This window comes from Telmatherina bonti (assembly GCF_933228915.1).
Source record: "Telmatherina bonti genome assembly, chromosome: 14".
NCBI classification, from domain to species: Eukaryota; Metazoa; Chordata; class Actinopteri; order Atheriniformes; family Telmatherinidae; genus Telmatherina; species Telmatherina bonti.
This window is the reverse complement of record NC_136612.1, coordinates 23,610,225-23,627,356: the sequence shown is the minus strand read 5'-3', so window position 1 is coordinate 23,627,356 and position 17,132 is coordinate 23,610,225. Positions and strand designations below refer to the sequence as shown.

The following is a 17,132-nucleotide window of genomic DNA, read 5'->3' as shown; positions in this document are numbered from 1 at the left end:
GAAGAAAAAAACTAAGTTACAGGTGTTTCCTGTAATGGTTACCTGATAGGAGTCCCCTACCAGTATTGAGATGGGAGTTTACCAACTGTACTGGCTGAAATAAATGTTTCCAAACCATAATTTTTCCTATTAAGGAAATGTGCTACCTTTGCTATTAACAGCAGAAAAGAAGACAAGGCTTTGTTCTTATGTCTTGACTGCTCTAAAAGTTGTTCTCTTCCAGCCAATATGACAGTCTTGAAAAAGTAATTAAATTATCCTGATGAGTTTTCAAGGTCTGTGTAATCGTAAAGGATTTTTTTTTTTTTTGTAAAACTGGTAAAAGTCTAGAATAAAGGTAAAACTCTTGAGATTGTGAGATATATATACAAATTTCTGGCTGAAATCCCACGTCAAACAGGCTTGGGGAGTCATTTGGCTTCCAAACCCTTTTGTTTTTATGATTTCATTTTGCAGTATTCTATGATACCGCTCTCAACATGCTACTGATGACACTTCTACATCCACATGAACTGTTTAATTTTGTCAAACAAAACCGCAAAGACAACAAACAATATCACTTCATCCAAAGCATCAGCGTTTTCAGGTTGAAATGGTTTGTTCCTACACACTACCAGATAATTCCATCGTTTCAAAGAACAGGTTTTCACTACCTGCTCTTTCTAAAAAAAAAACCCTTTAATACCAAACAAATTTTTCTTGGCTGCTAAACAAGTTGGTTCACTTTGACAGCTGCTTTTCGGGAACTTGAAATGGTAACAAAACTTGAAGTAGGAGGAGATTTGATTGTCAGTGCATATATATTAATCTTGCATGAGCCTTCTCCACATGCAGCAGCTCTCCTTTAAATTGGTGTACTTTACAAGGGGTCTGTCTCACATCTGCTTCTCAATCATGACTTCTGGTAGGTGAAAACTGTCTTGATTTTATGTATCATCATTCAAAGAAAGATGTTAAACTTCTCAGTCCTACTTTACTTCACGCTTTATTTTTTCTCTTTCCAATGTTAAAAGAAATTATCTTTTTTCCCCCCCAAAAAACACTAAAAAAGAAGCTAAAAAAATAGTGTTTGTGAGTCTTCCAAGGAAATACTGGGCTGATTATTCCCAAAAGACACCACTGGTAAGATTTCCTTAACTCTCAAAGTGTCAATTTGATCTTTTGAACTTAATCCAATTATTATCATTATGATTTTTATTTAATTTATCTGAGCATTTTTGTTAAATACGACACATTTTCTGTCAATTTTCCATCATATTACAGGACCATGGTTTGTTTATAAAGAACTTAAATCCCTACATGAGTGAACGATATATACAGGATTACTTCAGGGAATATGGCACCATCACACTGTGTGAGGTAAGTGTTGAAAAAAAATTGCTTAAATTTGGACTTAGTCTTTATTTTGAAAATGTTTAACAAGATCTTTTTGAAAATGTTTGAATTTTATCCCCAATTAAGAAATTTCCCAGATCAGAGCTTGCCAAAGAAAAGACAATGGCCTTTGTGAGGTTTTCTACTGAGCAGGAAGCAGACAGAGCAGAGTTTGCTGGGCCTCACAATATTGGCGGAGAAGATGTGATAGTGAATCGAGTTGTTTGTGAAAAGGTAAGCAGTAATTGGTGTTACTCCAGTTTCATTGGCATTTTTTCTTACTACGTATAAAACAGATGCAACTGGCTTCAGAACAACATATTTATTAGCAATACTTGACTTTTAAAAGCATAATTTAGCATATTCCCCATCTTTCTTGCAGATTGAGGAGACTTCAGCTACAGTGACTCATGCAGCCCCTGTCAAAATTTTACCAAGCCGTTCACGGGGTCTGGGCTACTTACTAGAAGACTCACATTGGTTGGATGACAACTAAATATGTATTTTCCTTGTTAAAAAGGTTGTTGTCAAATTTCACACATACACTTTCAAAAGTATATCAGACTTGGTATGTAAATGTAAACTGTGCCACATCTGTGAGCCTGTTTCTTTAATGTGATTTCTGTCATTTAAGCATGTTGCTATGTATACACAAATATGCAACACATTTTCCTGTTTTATGAAAGTTTTCTACCTTGCATTCTGCACAGACATTTGGCAATGGCATATTGCCAATTTTGGCATACTAACTTTTGCACAGCCACTTAGTGGTTTGTCTTGCTTACAAAATCACACTAACACTGGATAAGTGTAAAAATGTCACGCACTATTGACTCATATGGGTGCTCTGAATAAAAAAATTGAACAACTTGTTTGTGTTGTCTCAAAATTTTCACATAGCATATTTTATTCAAAGGATTATCTCAATAAGTATGAGCGATTAAAAAGTTGATAAAGTCACAAATGTAATTTAATTGGACATCAAGTATGTAGGAAAAGATACAATCATTGAATTAGAGCTGTTAACAAAATATCCATTTTCATGATTAAACAGAACCATTTTTTTTTTAAATTAAACCTGTAATCGTAATAACTCTTGACAGATACAGAAATGTAAAACATAAAATTTACAAAACACATGAATGGGAAATGTTAACTGACACTAGGGGTTGTACAAAGAGCAAGAGAATGATTTACACTTGTAAGCATGTATAATTTATAAAAAAGAAAAAAAAAGACAGAATTTAGAGCATGGAGACAATGTTGTTAGCATTTCATTATTGCTGGAGGTTGAAAGTATAAAAGTACCAGTTTAAAGCATTACTAAAGCAGATAAATGAAGGCATCGTCTTAATATCTTTGAACTTCCATCCATCCATCCATCTTCGACAGCTTATCCGGGGTCGGGTCGCGGAGGCGGCAGCCTAAGCAGGGAAGCCTAGACTTCCCGAGGCGTTCCCAGGCCAGCCGAGAGATATAATCCCTCCAGCGTGTCCTGGGTCTTCCCCGGGGTCTCCTCCCAGAGGGACGTGCCTGGAACACCTCACCAGGGAGGCGTCCAGGAGGCATCCTGACCAGATACCCGAGCCACCTCAACTGGTTCCTCTCGATGCGGAGGAGCTGCAGCTCTACTCTGAGCCCCTCCCGGATGACTGAACTCCTCACCCTATCTCTAAGGGAGAGCCCAGCCACCCTGCGGAGGAAACCCATTTCAGCTGCCTGTATATGAGATCTTGTTCTTTCGGTCACGACCCACAGCTCATGACCATAGGTGAGGGTAGGAACGTCGATCAACTGATAAATCGAGAGCTTCGCCTTCTGGCTCAGCTCCTTCTTCACCACGACAGACCGGCGCGGAGCCCGCATTACTGCAGACGCCGCACCGATCCGTCTGTCGATCTCACACTCCATCCTTCCCTCACTCGTAAACAAGACCCCGAGATATTTAAACTCCTCCACTTGAGGCAGGACCTCACTCCCGACCCAGAGAGGGCAATCCACCCTATTCCGGCTGAGGACCATGGTCTCAGATTTGGAGGTGCTGATTCTCATCCCAGCCGCTTCACACTCGGCCGCGAATCGCTCAAGCGAGAGCTGGAGATCACGACCAGATGAAGCCAACAGGACCACGTCATCTGCAAAAAGCAGGGACCCAATCCTGAGGCCACCAAGTCGGATCTCCTCAACACCTCGGCTGCGCCTAGAAATTCTGTCCATATAAGTTATGAACAGAATCGGTGATAAAGGGCAGCCTTGGCAGAGTCCAACATCTTTGAACTTAAAGATTTGAAATATGGACAAAAGCAAGATAGGATTACACAGACAACATAGTCAGCCAGGTCTTTTTTTTTTTGTTTTTTTTTTGTTATGAATTTAAATGATACGTGCTTAAAATAAAGTTCAAATCCGTTACAGATATCGGCCAAAATAAAGTGACAAATACCTTGTCACAGGAGTCTAGTGTGTTCAAAGGCCCAGAATAAGTGGACAGTTTCTAAATGAGTGTTACAAAAGATGTAGGTGATATCAATGTCCTCTGTACATCTTTTCAAAAATTATTTCACAGGGTAGATAAATGATTTTAAAAGAAGCTTCTTTTATTTTAACTAACCTTCCCTTAGTAACAGTGTCTTTAACTGGGGTATTACATAATGTATGGCAGTACGCTTTTCTTAACGACCATTAACACAGATTTGGACACATTTAAATAAAAACGTGAAGCATTAGAGAAGATTTTAATAATTTTCGTGCCATTAGGACTGAGAAAATAGGAAGCGACTGTCGTAAGAGGGCGGTTCTAGTTACGTCATGGGTCAACAGCCAATCCTTGCACAGAGCGCCAACTTGCACGCCAGCGTCAAACCATGGCGGAGAATGAGGAAGAAATTTACTTTAAAAAGGTAGGACCAACAACATTAACTTGTAACCTTCACTATGCTTGTCAGCGCTTAGTTGACTTCGTGAACAAAAACGAAGTTTGCCTTTTCCTTTTTGCTTGCGTCATTAAAATTTTATGTGGTTAAAACCCAAAGAGTTAAGTGCATGGTTCCTTTTTAAAGGACAAAAAGTCGCAATCATTCGGATATCAAGTCGATTAATAAATAACTATGTACGCCGAATGAAAGAATACTTAATAGTTATTCATAACTGTGCGTTACAATTAGTACTTTTGTTGAAAACAAATGGAAATGCCGGCGATATTGTAAAATTTTCACTTTTCTTAAGCTAGTTTAGTAATTGGAAGGACGATCGATTCCACAGTTGGGAAATTAAATATATTTCCGCTCGGAAATAGAAATTAAAGTATTTTATGCTGTCAACTTTTCGGTAAAAGACATGATATAAATTTGTTTCACGTCTGCATGTGCTCTATTTATGCATACAGGAAACTTTACATAAACTTTTGTCTAGTTCCTTCAAAGAGGACAAAACCAAACGTGAGTTTCATAACCGGATTATGTTGTCATCCGTTTATTTATTTATTTGTGGTGCCAAGGCTTAAAACATCTCTGTGTGATTACAGTAAGTGGTGATGCTGCACTGCTCATGGCAGAGATGTTGAAAGTGTTTGTACAAGGTAAAGAGTTATCAGTGTAGTTGTGTGTATATATGTGTATGGTGGAAAATGCTTGCATGATGAAGACCATTTTGTTCTGTTCCCAGAGGCTGCTGTGAGATCACAGAAACAAGCTGAATCAGAGGACTGTAACCAAGTAGAAATTGAGCATTTCGAAAAGATCCTACCTCAGCTTGTATGTAGTTAACCAGTTTTATTTTTACTTTAAAAATAAGCAATGTCTGTCTGTCTGTCGTAGATCTTATTATCATAAGAACTGGTTTATTCATATGTGTTATCAGGTCTTGAGTTGTTGTGTAAGATGCAGACATTATTGTTTGATTGTATATAAATGTGGTAAATTAGTGAATGTGTCTCCTACTGAAGTGTGAATATTAATCTTTTTTTATACTCTTACTTGGATACTAGTTTGCTAAACCTAAATGGGTGAACTGCTAATATTATAAAAAATAAACTGTTGCTAGAAGGAAGGAAGCAGCATGAACGTAAGCTCTTATGAGTGTACCAGTACCTTATAAATTGGAAAATAACAAATCAGTTACTTTTATTAAACTATAATTAAACCCAGAAAATTTGTTGCTCCTTTGAGGTAAAACAAAACAAAAAAAAAAAGCCCAGTTTCGTTGAAACACAACTTTGTCTCTTCTCTTGCAGCTGCTGGATTTCTAGCGTAACCACAAGATGGAGCCAGAGTGATGATTTTCCTCACTTTTTTTTGTTCTTGTTATACAGATGTGTAGATCTTCATTGCAATTTCATTTTCAGATTCACCCAAATCTGCATTTACAGTGAGATTCTTTTTCTGTATTGCCTTGAATTGACTTGTATGATTACAATAAAGTAAAACGCAACAGTGTTGTTCATTTGCAACTGCACCACGTCCACCAATAAGGGCCACCTGTGCTCCTCTGTGCAACAACAGGTGCTTCCAGCATGCTCCGTGGCGCCCTTCATCAAAGCCTCCAGGAGCAGTTGGAAGCAATTAGAGTAATAAGGGGAGCAGCCAGTCCCTTAGATGATGACAAGTGCCAGGAAAAAAGGAGTACCCCCTCCGGCCACTTTGAAGTTCCCTTTTGCTGTCCTGCGATGTTTGGTTAGAGGTAGGGGGAAGGGCAAAGGGGATCTCTAACACAGGGGGAAAATTGAATGGGAGAGTGTGTGCACCAATGTGTGCACGTGTTACCCAAACATGGCCAGAGACCACACGCATAGATAGTCTGTTTGAAAGGAAACACAACAAAACACATTGGAACATGGTCCAAGAGGAGCAGGGTGTAATTCTGAAGGTAAATAAACAAAAGAGGCGAGTAGCAGAGGTGCTCTCTCTACTTTCATCACAGTAGAAGGGGGGAGTCTGGCCTACAAAGGAGAGGGTAATGTGGGGTTTTCTAACCCAAGTGGCTTTACTGGTTTTCTACCACTGGTGCATTTAGCCAAAGTGTCTTGACTATGAGTCAGCATAGTTGTACAACACATCACACTATTTCTGTGTGTGGCTCTCGGGTGACTCACCGTTCTCGTATACAGCTGGAAGCAACTTAAGTGAAAGTCCAGGCACAAATAGGTATTAAGGACACAGCACCTGGAATTTGACCCAGCAACTTTTTTAGAAAGGCCCAGGCTGGATTTGTGTTTCCCAGGGGTGACTTCTAGAGCAGGCCTTCAGGAGCAGCTGAGTTTGGTTGAGTGATGTTTAGTTTGACAACGCCGTGAGGATCATTGGGTCAGAAAACTAACTTTTGTTTAGCTAATAATGGATCAATAATCAATGGCAGGATATCGTGCATCGTCCACTGTTTTCATAAGCAGATATAAAAAAAAAACAAACGAAGTGATACTATGATACTGTTATGTAAATATAATGCACCATCTTATATTATGATGATGAGTATGTGCTTAGAGGCTAAATTAAATCACTTCCAAGAAAGCTCATTTATCATTCATTTTTTAAATATGTAATTATAAATGAAAATGAGTTTTTAAAGTACAATAAAATTATTTCTGAATTTTAAGTCTTCCTTCTCTTCCTTCTTTTACAATGACACAGCTTCTACCTTTCCAACTTTCCATCATCAAAGCTTTCATCCTCTTAGGTCCAAACTGATACCAGTGCCTCATAATAAACCCATCCTCTTGACTACTGGCTTTTCTGCAATACCTGTTGTGTTGCTTAGTATGTATTGTCATATGTTTTATATTTTGGACCCCCTCAAAAACAAACTGGTACATCTCAACGGGCATTCCATAAAATAAATAAATACCTGTAACAGCCAAAGCATATTAACTAAATAACAATTTTAGACTTATATAGCGCATGAAACACTAACCATGAGCATGTCACAGAAAAAAAAAGAAAAAGAAATTTTATCATTTACTGCATTACTTTAATAAGCGATGCAAGTCTTTTAAATTCTTTGAATTTGGTTAATAATTTGGTTAACGGTATGAAGCCCAAGAAAATCAGTGGGGTTATGCAAGTGTTTTTGATTTTGTTTCTTACTGCACAAACACGAGACATCAGGAAGTCATAATCCTTCACGCAGCAACAGGTGTCATCTGCCATGAGTGTTACATTTACTCTCATCACTTCAACTACACATTCAGAAGTACTTACAAAAAATATTTGATGCCATGCATCTGTTGAATGCATGTGCTCGCATGAATGTTGTGCTTCATCTGGGGCTGTGATGCATTAGCGTCTTGGAGACAAGAGGCCCTTGTGGCCCCCTCGTGGGCACGGAACTGTCTAACCATGGAAGAATGCTGCAGGGGACACAGATCGAGTGCATTCCTCATGGATGTCCCATGTGAAACTGCACACATGAAGAACTTGCTAACCTTTAAAGCACCATCCAAACAACTCAAAACACGACTACAGATGTTGATTGCGCATGCGCTTTACAGGAAGCTCGCGTGTGTGGAGAGAATGCCAATACAGAGCATCTTGGCCCAATGTATATGCTGCTGTGACATGAGGGTTTGTGGGAAGCCCCGGGCCTCAATAAGGGGCCTGGGGTCCTTGGGCTAAGCTTTGTTAAGGAGCCACGAGGCCCACACTGGGGATGATTAGAACATACCTGGCAGTTTGAGCCACTTGGGCGCTCTGTTGGGATCACTCCTAAATGGTTGTGGCGCTTGGCTGTTAGTCTGAGGCTGGAGATGGTCTGCTGCTGTGCTCTGTGTAACGGCTGGAGCTTTGCTAGCCACAGGGGGCGGAAAGGATTCTTCCGGAACCAGTGAGGTGGATGATAAGGTCGAAGACCTTGGCACGCAGCTGAAGAGAGAACAGGGAGCAGGAGAGATGTACAATTAGGCCTGCAGCTGGGTTATTTCTGGAGCACTGTACTACTGCCTTAAATGCATTGCCCTCAAGTCCCATTCTCCTCTCCATCTCCACCTCCCTCTGTTGTGTGGTGGCCTACATGGTCAGGGGATAGGCAGCAAAAACAGGGTAATCCCCTTACATAACACTGCACAAACTGAATGAAACAAGGCCATTTAATTAATTTTTGGGGAATCTAAAAATAAAGACACCGTTCAGTCAAGGTGACGTCAAAAGATGTGTGGGAGGTGGAGGCCAGCAGAGTGCTCTATATTTAGGTCCCATCAAAAGCAGTGATATAAAAATACTCAGAGGATCTGTCAGTCATGTGTAGAGATGCTGAGAACCCGACGGTCACACATTAGGAATGATGAAAGCTGTGCTTGGTGATATTTAAAAAGAAGCCAAGTAATGACTGAAATCTCTTTAGCTGGCGGCAGGTGGCTCAGTGTGAGGTTGGCCTTTGTGATACTTGGCCTTTGTGAAGTTAAAGGACTTCACTGGTTGGCATGAAAAGCATTTGACGACTACCAATATTTCTTGCAGTAGCACTATACATATAGTGGACAGAAATGGCAAATATGCCAAATATTAACGTGACTTTGCTGCACATCTGATTTGAACAAAATGGAGACCATTTGGCTTAGTGCTGAATTTTTACTATCCATGTGTTAAAGTGATAGCAGCTATATTGAAGTAACAATAAGAATGAAATATTCCTTTTGCTACATGTGCACAATCATCCTTCAAACTTTTCAAGCCAGTGGAGGTAAATAAACACTCATGCAAGTCTTCCATAGGTTTCTGTCACAAATTTAAGCCATCATGTTTGCTGTCTGTCCTTACAGTGGTCAAAGGCACAGGAACTCTAAATTAGCCCTTGTGAGTCAACAGGACAGCTTTCATGTAGACAAGGGCTCATGTCAGATTGCAGGAGAGGTCAAGATGTAAGGGTTAGAAGCCAGTATGCAGTGTTGGTCCTTGTCTTAAACAGCTTCTTCTGTGCTGAGCTGTAATCCCTTGTGATGCAGTTCAGAGCAAAAGGATAGCCTCACCCTCTGGTACAGCCATGGGACGCCGCTAGATTTGTTGATATCGAAACAGTGCTGAGCTAGATATTTGCGAAGCACATATATTTTATGTCTGCAGAACCTGATCCAGGGGTTTTAATTACACAATGCAGGATGTTAGTGAATTTAGTCCTTTTAATGTGTATGATATATATCTCTGAAGTGCAATTAATGAGATTTAATGGTCTGCATTTAATGAGTTATGTGATCTCTAACATGGATATATCATTTAAAAATATTTTTTAAAAAAAAGGTTGTGGCAATGCCCCCGCCCTCTCTGACTATAAAAGTGCACCTGTTTCTGCACATTTGTATTGGAAGAAATGGTGAAACTTTGGAGTTGGTAGTCAACACCGCAGGGTATTACACAGCTCTTTTTGTTTCTCTGGCATGAGAAAGGGCGCCTGGGAGAGGTGATTTACTTAAGGCTGTCTTAACATCAGACTGGAAATAAACCAGAGCTGCAGGAAAGATGTTCGTCTGGAAAAGAGAACAGAATTAACAGAGTTTCACATTGTACAGCAGGACCGTGGATGATGTATGGGTACTCCTGCATGGGACAGCTGGCTTTTAGATGTCTGCAAAACTCTTATTTCCTTCCTAAGTGAGAATTTCTGTTAATTAAGATGCCAACACAAGTGACCTCTGACCTTTGAAAGCAGATACATTTGGATCACTTGTTCCAGACTTGTTCAACCGTCATCTGATGAAGTGGAGAGGGTGATGCTCATTTCCAGACAGTAAATGTAAACCCTCTCCAAAAAGAGCAGGGAAGCAGATCCACTTCCAACAAGCTGTAATTTTAAAAAAAATGCCTCTCCTGGAAAAACAACAATAAATTTGAAAAGGCTTCAAAGGCGCCGCTGGTGCTCATACTTCTCTGTACGTAAAACAAAACACCGGCACACTCAAAAACCACTCAATTGCTCAGGCCACGATGAAACACACATCCAACAACAAACTGAGACAGAGACTGAGAGTGAGGCTCCTTTGAATTTTGCTCACTCTGTATGGGCTTTTATGGTGTCTGACTGGGGACTGTTGACTGAACAGTTAATCATCTTTTCCTTTCACCCTTTTTCACCTTGAATGGTTTGCAGTCATACTTAATATGGTGATATTTGCCCACAAAGGACACACAAGAACTCCTTGTTTGTCTGTGAATCAACTTTAAGATCTCAAAAAGCCAACATACGTGTCACTAACATGGACTAAAAACTAATCTTTCATCAATAATTAAAATAGATATTTCTGCAAACAACTATTCCAGTGAGCTGTTGCATTGATGCACTATACAGGCTTTAGTGGAGGGGTAATATCCTGTATCCTGTTTCTGTAAGAAGGCAAATCCATGACATATCTGAGTGCCCCAAGAGAAAAGTCCAAGTGCTCCTTGCTTGTTTTCAATTCTTCCCTCTCTGTGCTGATCTTAACCAAGAACATGTATCAGCGAGTTGCTGTATGGCGCAGGAGCCTGAGGAGTTATAGGGAAATTAGCTTTTGGTTATTTAGTATAACTACACAACATGCATCACTTTCCTTCTAATATACATTCATTCATTCATTTTCTATGCTGCTTAGTCCAATTAAAGGTTGGGGTAAACCTGGAGCCTATCCCAGCAATCATCAGGCCAGAAGCAGGGTACACCGTGGACAGGTCTCCAGTCCATCACAGGGCTGACATATGATATGTAAACATAATCTGTATAAACTGAATGCACAAAAGTAGTAGCAGCGACAATTGATCAAAGTCTCTAAAATGAGCAGCAGTTTTTTTTTCTTTCAGTAGTAGATAAAGACTTCTCTAAAGAAAGACATGATATGAAATGTTTAAACTATAAAGAAACTATCAGCTAAAATTATCTGAGGGATGAAAATTCATTAAAATATTAGACCTGCAAATGACTTGATTTAAATATTGATTTTTCAAATGATAAATGAATTACTTTCCAGAACTTTAGGAAGTTTAATTACATGTCAGCTAAGCCAGACTCATTTCCTAAATGGAAGATGGTGTAATAGAAAAATATGGTGGATAAACTAAAATTTTCCTAAAAAATATCTGTATCAGGACAAAACAAACTACTTTCATTTGACCCACAATCCTTTGTTTATTTTTCAGAGATTTTGATTTGATAGGTAAAATCTTCTTGAAGAATATTTAAACTTTTTTGTTATATAAAGTTCTCAGAATAAAAAAAAAAATAAGAAAGACAAAAGAGACCTGATATTATTTTATACACAGAAGGAATAAAATCATTTACGAGTAAGTGGATTTCAAACATTTACTAATTTCTCCATGACAGACAATTAAAAACAAAAAGTTTGATGCACAATCAAGTTTATGATCTCCATCATTCCACCACAGGCTATAGTTACTTAGTTGGGGTCAAGGTCCATGTGTATGATCAGAAACAATTTGCCTAATTTTGACCTGAATAGACGATATCCCAGAAGAAAGTCTTCATTCATTCTTTCATTCATTAATTTATTCATTCTCCTAACTGCTTAGGAAGGGTCGCGGGGAAGCTGGAGCCTATCCCAGCAGTCTTTGGGCGAAAGGCAGGGTACACCCTGGACAGCTCGCCAGTGCATCACAGCAGAAGAAATTTTTTTACTGTCCAAAAACAATCTAAAGCAAAACTGCAATTTGGCATTGAGCATAAGGGCAAAACCTCAACATTTTGATATAATATTGACCACAGAAACAGTAGACATGTTTGGTGCCGACTACAGATAGCATTTTAGGGGACATTTAGGGGACATTTCTCATGCCAACTATGAAGCACAGAGGTGGGGAAGTCATGTTTGGGGTTGCTCTGTTTTGCTTGCAACTGCTGTTTTAAATTTAAAGTTTGGATTATGTCAGAGCACTTGAAGACAATTTGAAACCATTTTTTCTTGAAAGCTGAAGATAAATCTGTGTGGGTAGTTTGACAATCATTATATTTGGCACATAAATGGCTTAAAAGAAAAACAAATATAAGTTATTGATTCAACTAATATGTTATATATAGATTAAACTCCTGACTTTTCGCTACATAGCTATGGTCATGTCATGTTTTCTGTAATAATTATAATAATTTAGAATGTTATATTAACAATATAATGAAGCTTGAAATGCATCTGCAACCATAATTCTATAAAATCTTGTGTAAATGTTGTGTAAAAATCAATTTTAAAAATGATGTAAAGAAACAATGCAATGGTTTACAAATCTCATAAACTGAGATATCATTTCCAATACAGCACAAACAACAAATTAAATGTTGATATTGTGACATAATATTTCTTGCAAAATGCAAGTTTCAAACAATCTAAAAACAAAGCTGAAAAAAGATTATATTTATCATTGTGCTGTGTTCTTTAATAACTTTATGTAAAAATCTTGTAAGTGAAGAGACCAGTTGCTGCAGTTTTAGGAAATCATGTTACCCCAATATTGTCTGATGCAGGATTCTAGTTGCTCAACAATCCCAGGCTTTTGTTTTTGCTTAATGATTAAAAAAATGTGAAAAAATTAGACCTGTTCACTAACAACACTGACAACAAGCTGGAAGGTCCCTCACTCTCTCTAGTTCAGGACATGGTGCCCACGGTTTCCTATAGGAATTTAAAAGTTTGATTACTGTAACCTATAAATATTACTTCATGTCAGACCTGAGTTTCTGAACTTGCTCCTCCTCCTTCTGTTCCCAGACCTGTGACATACCTGTTGCCAATTAACCAAATTAGTTGTCAAATGTAGCTCCAGTGTTTTTTCTTTTCTTAGTTAGTCTTTCAGCATTATTTCTCTCCTTTTCCAACTTTTTTGAGATGTAGTGCTGCCATCAGTGTGGGTGTGAGATTTTACAGTAATTGTATTCTGTTGTTTGTTACATTTTACTACGCATTACCACATTCTTGGAATTGAGGTTTTTGATGATGCATGAAAACTGACTTTGGAGGCATGCTAGCTTTACATATTCTCATGTGATCAGGTTAAACATCAAAGAAATCATTTGCAACAGCTGAGAACCCAAAACAACTTCAGAAATGTTTAAACAGCCAAAGCCAGAGATTGACCGACGACAATAAGGGTATACAAAAAGCTGATTTTCTTTGCTGGATAAGTGTATGAAACAGCAAATATTCTACCTCAATCATTGGGTTGTGTTTCTTATGTATAATTGCTTGGATGAAATATGTCAGCATTTAAAAAAGGATGCTTTTATTTTCACATAACATTTTTTGCTTGAAGTGAACAACACAAGATCTCAAAAGTTTAGTATGTTTATTTGCAAGATGGGTAATTTATTTTAATAGAATTTATCCAGCCTAAAAATGGGTTTCCTCATTGTAAGAAAACAAGATTTCTTGATAACTAAGCTGTACTTGGGACAAACTGGTGAAATAAAAATGAATGCTCATGTACTAAACAGAAGTGTCCCTTTTTTCTTGAGGTTTTGAGTAAAGTGAACAAACCAACCATGTTATGAGTTGGGATCCAAGTGTGCTGACACAGGTGTTGAAAACACAGGCAGGATTTGATATCCACAGTATTTCTGAGGTTATGAAACCTTGTATTTGCTGATGGCCATCTCATCTCCTTCCTTCATCTTCCTCCATCAGCAACAATGATACAAAAAAAAACAGCCACCAGAAAAATTAGATTCTTCTCTGAATCCATGACACTGGGAAGGGAAGCAGACCTTGTTCATCCACAGCTGAGTAAACTACTTAAGTCTATCTTATGTGACTACGGACATGATTTTTGAAATGGAAAAACCCCAAAATGTGGTAATGATGGAGATAGACAAACATAGTGGTTTTTGATTGCCAGACTTCCTTTTGTTATTTCACAGTGTTTGAAGTCCTGAAAAAGTGAGTGAAATCATAGTGAGCTGTCTTCAGTTTCTGCACTTTCCCTGACTCCGAGAAATGAACAACAATGAACCAGACGAGATTCACGGACTGGCAATGAGAAGATGTGATATCCCCGTTGTCTTCTCAAACCAGCAGTGTCAAACCACACCACAGCAAGATAAGCTGTGGATCTGTTTACTGCACAACCTTTCAATATGGCCTAATTACTCTCCTGGGGCACGAGTGACACAGATGTTACAGTGGCATCCCTCCACCTCACCCAAGTGCATATTGATTGTTTGCAGACTGTTTAGATAGTTTTCATTCATCTGTGCTATGACCATTTCCAGTTGTAATCATTCGCCAACCCGGGTGGTTTACACAACAGAACCCCTCCAGCATGTGGGGCCGATACTCTTCACCCTCTGCTTATTTCGTGACTGCTCACAAGCAAACAAATAAAAAGTAAAGATGTATGTTTAAAAGTAATCCATAGAGGAGTGGGCCTCACGGGTATGAGATCTAAACAGCCTCTGATGATTGTGTATATATGGGGTGAGTTAAACAAGTGACACAGAACATTATGCTTTGATCTGTTAATTACAGTGGAAAACAACCTGGCAACAAAACCGCATTACCTGTGTTTTCCACTTCCGCATGCAGCAGAAATGTTCAAGCCATACATGTTGGGGTCAAGAGGGTGAAACTCATTTTCTTTTGCAAAAAGCTGCAATGGCTGTGTTTTTGCCACTTGGGGACACCAAACAAGTTGTGAGCATAAATTTGGCAAAGTCTGACATGATGAACTTGTTAGCAAAGACCAGAAATTACAGAGAAATGTTGCTTCTATCTCATGGTGCTTGACTCAGCTTCGTTTACTGTAGTAGAAAATATCCTGTCAGTGTGAGCTGGATCAACTGCATATCATCATAGCACCTCTTTACACTGACGTAACACAGATGCTGAACTAAAACAAAACTTCACATGAGTGATCAACACCCTTCCTTCCAGCTCTGAGTACATAGGTGTTCTTGTCAGAGATAGAATGATAAGCATGTTCTGTGACTATTTAGTGAAGTAAAAAAAAGAGACATGTACATACAACTGCCAGGCTTTATATATACCATTAGGCATAAAGGTTACGTAACCTTGTGAGCATAAATTTGCTGCTTGTTTCGTCAAAGAACTAGAAGATTTGCTGTGTGTGTGGGATCTTAATGCCGGTGCAGAGACATCGTTGTAATTTCCCAAGGCTTTAGCATTTAGAGGTGTGCAGTGTTTCCTTGTCACCATTTAGTATTGGGCCAGTTCTCCAGAGCTAAACCAGTCTAAGTTGTTTTAATTATTGCTTCTACAACAAATATGATACACTTATACACTCAATTAACCATAGAAAAGAGACAACTTTAATGTATCTTTTATCCAGTTGTCTAAAATGAAATGTTCAGGTATTGTTAAACTATCATTTTTATCTTGCAAATACCTTGATCTCCTCAATGGCATTAATGGCTGCACCTTGGTGATGCCTTTAATTGCCATTTAGTATTAAGCTGGCTGAACAATAAAATCCAGGCTGAGGGGATGTTGTCAGGTTTAATGAGGCCCTTGGTGAAAGAGTGCTGCTGTGTCGGCTCCACCAAAGACTGCTGACTGAATTCGCTTCCAGTGGACCAGAGTGGTCCTGCAGGGACTTGATGGTGCCGAGGGAGCACAGATGGGTCATCACACCCCCACTGTGGGGGTGTAATGGGAGGCAGTGGCATCAGTAGCCATTGCTGTGCAATTGGATGGATATCACAGAGCGGGAGGGAGAGGTTATGACTTCAGTGCCATTAGGCTCTGCAGCCATTGTCTCGCATTGTCAGCCATTGCAAGGTGGATGGCATTATGATCCTTAAAAAGCCAAGTGCAGAGAGAACAAACAAAGCTCAAAAGCTGCTAGTGGGCTTTTACATCACCTGAGTGCAGAGAGTAAAATATGGGCCTGTGGTAAGTACAGCGCCGACAAAAGCCAAAAAATATTAATGAGCACAAGTAGACTTGTTGACAATGACATGGAACACAAAGGAGTACAGAGGCTGAGAAAAAGAAAAGCAATGACAACCAGGCCCATTTTTAAGAGGGATACGTAGTTCACAGTCTGACATCGAGCCCTCCGCCTTCAGGCCCCATTCCAGTTACTTTGATTCTTTATTCACCAATCCCCTTTCCTAACCCCCAGCCACCCCATCCTTAAGTCCAACTGATGGAGGTTCTTTTGTCCACCGGCACCCAGGCAACAACATCAAAGAGCTGCTGGGTGTAAATGCAGAGTGCCTTAAAAACAAAACAAAACTGAAAAATAAAGAAATCCCAGAGGGGATGGGAAATATTCACAACAGCACCCCAGAGAGGGAACGAAAAAGCAGCTTCTTTATACAGACAGACAGACAGACAGAGAAAGAAAGAAAGAAAGAAAGAGGGATTTGCTCGGTAGCTTGTCAGGCATTCGTCATCATTTACTGAACACACAAAGGTGTGGGTTGGGTCAGTCTTAGTTTAATTTCAACAACAAACAAACGAAAAAAGACATTATACTATGTATAAAACCATTATGACACTTTCTTTGTGCTGGATCATGAAAGCCCATTAGGAAACAGTGAAAGGCCACCGTTCGTGACCACTTCCTCATTCAGTGACAGCTGAATTGGAGGACAGCTAGATTGTGCAGGACAATGTAGTGCTTTTGGACTGAATGCTTTGCTTTGATCTCTTGGGATGCCCTTGAAGCTGCATCAATGGCTGATATGTTAACAACCAGTCTGGTTATTGTAGTTCTATTCTCCACCTCCTGCCATGTCAGTCAGAGCTCCACGGGGAAGGAGACAGTGGAATGGGGGAGGAAGGGGGGGTTCAGCAGAGATAAAAGCCTTTCATCTCTGCCCCCATGTGGGACCCCTGTAGA

The 17,132-nt window shown here is 39.3% G+C and overlaps 1 protein-coding gene across 1 annotated transcript; it reads left to right on the top strand.

The window, feature by feature from the left end:
- Window positions 1–4,238: 4,238 nt before the first annotated feature.
- Window positions 4,239–5,724, top strand: cenpx (centromere protein X; the record flags this gene model as incomplete). The annotated part of the gene is made up of 5 exons (XM_079252487.1): window positions 4,239–4,274; window positions 4,760–4,811; window positions 4,898–4,951; window positions 5,038–5,126; window positions 5,606–5,724. 5 exons carry the CDS (start codon window positions 4,239–4,241, stop codon window positions 5,618–5,620), a joined length of 246 nt encoding a protein of 81 aa, XP_079108613.1. The 3' UTR covers window positions 5,621–5,724.
- Between the last annotated feature and the right edge of the window lie 11,408 nt (window positions 5,725–17,132).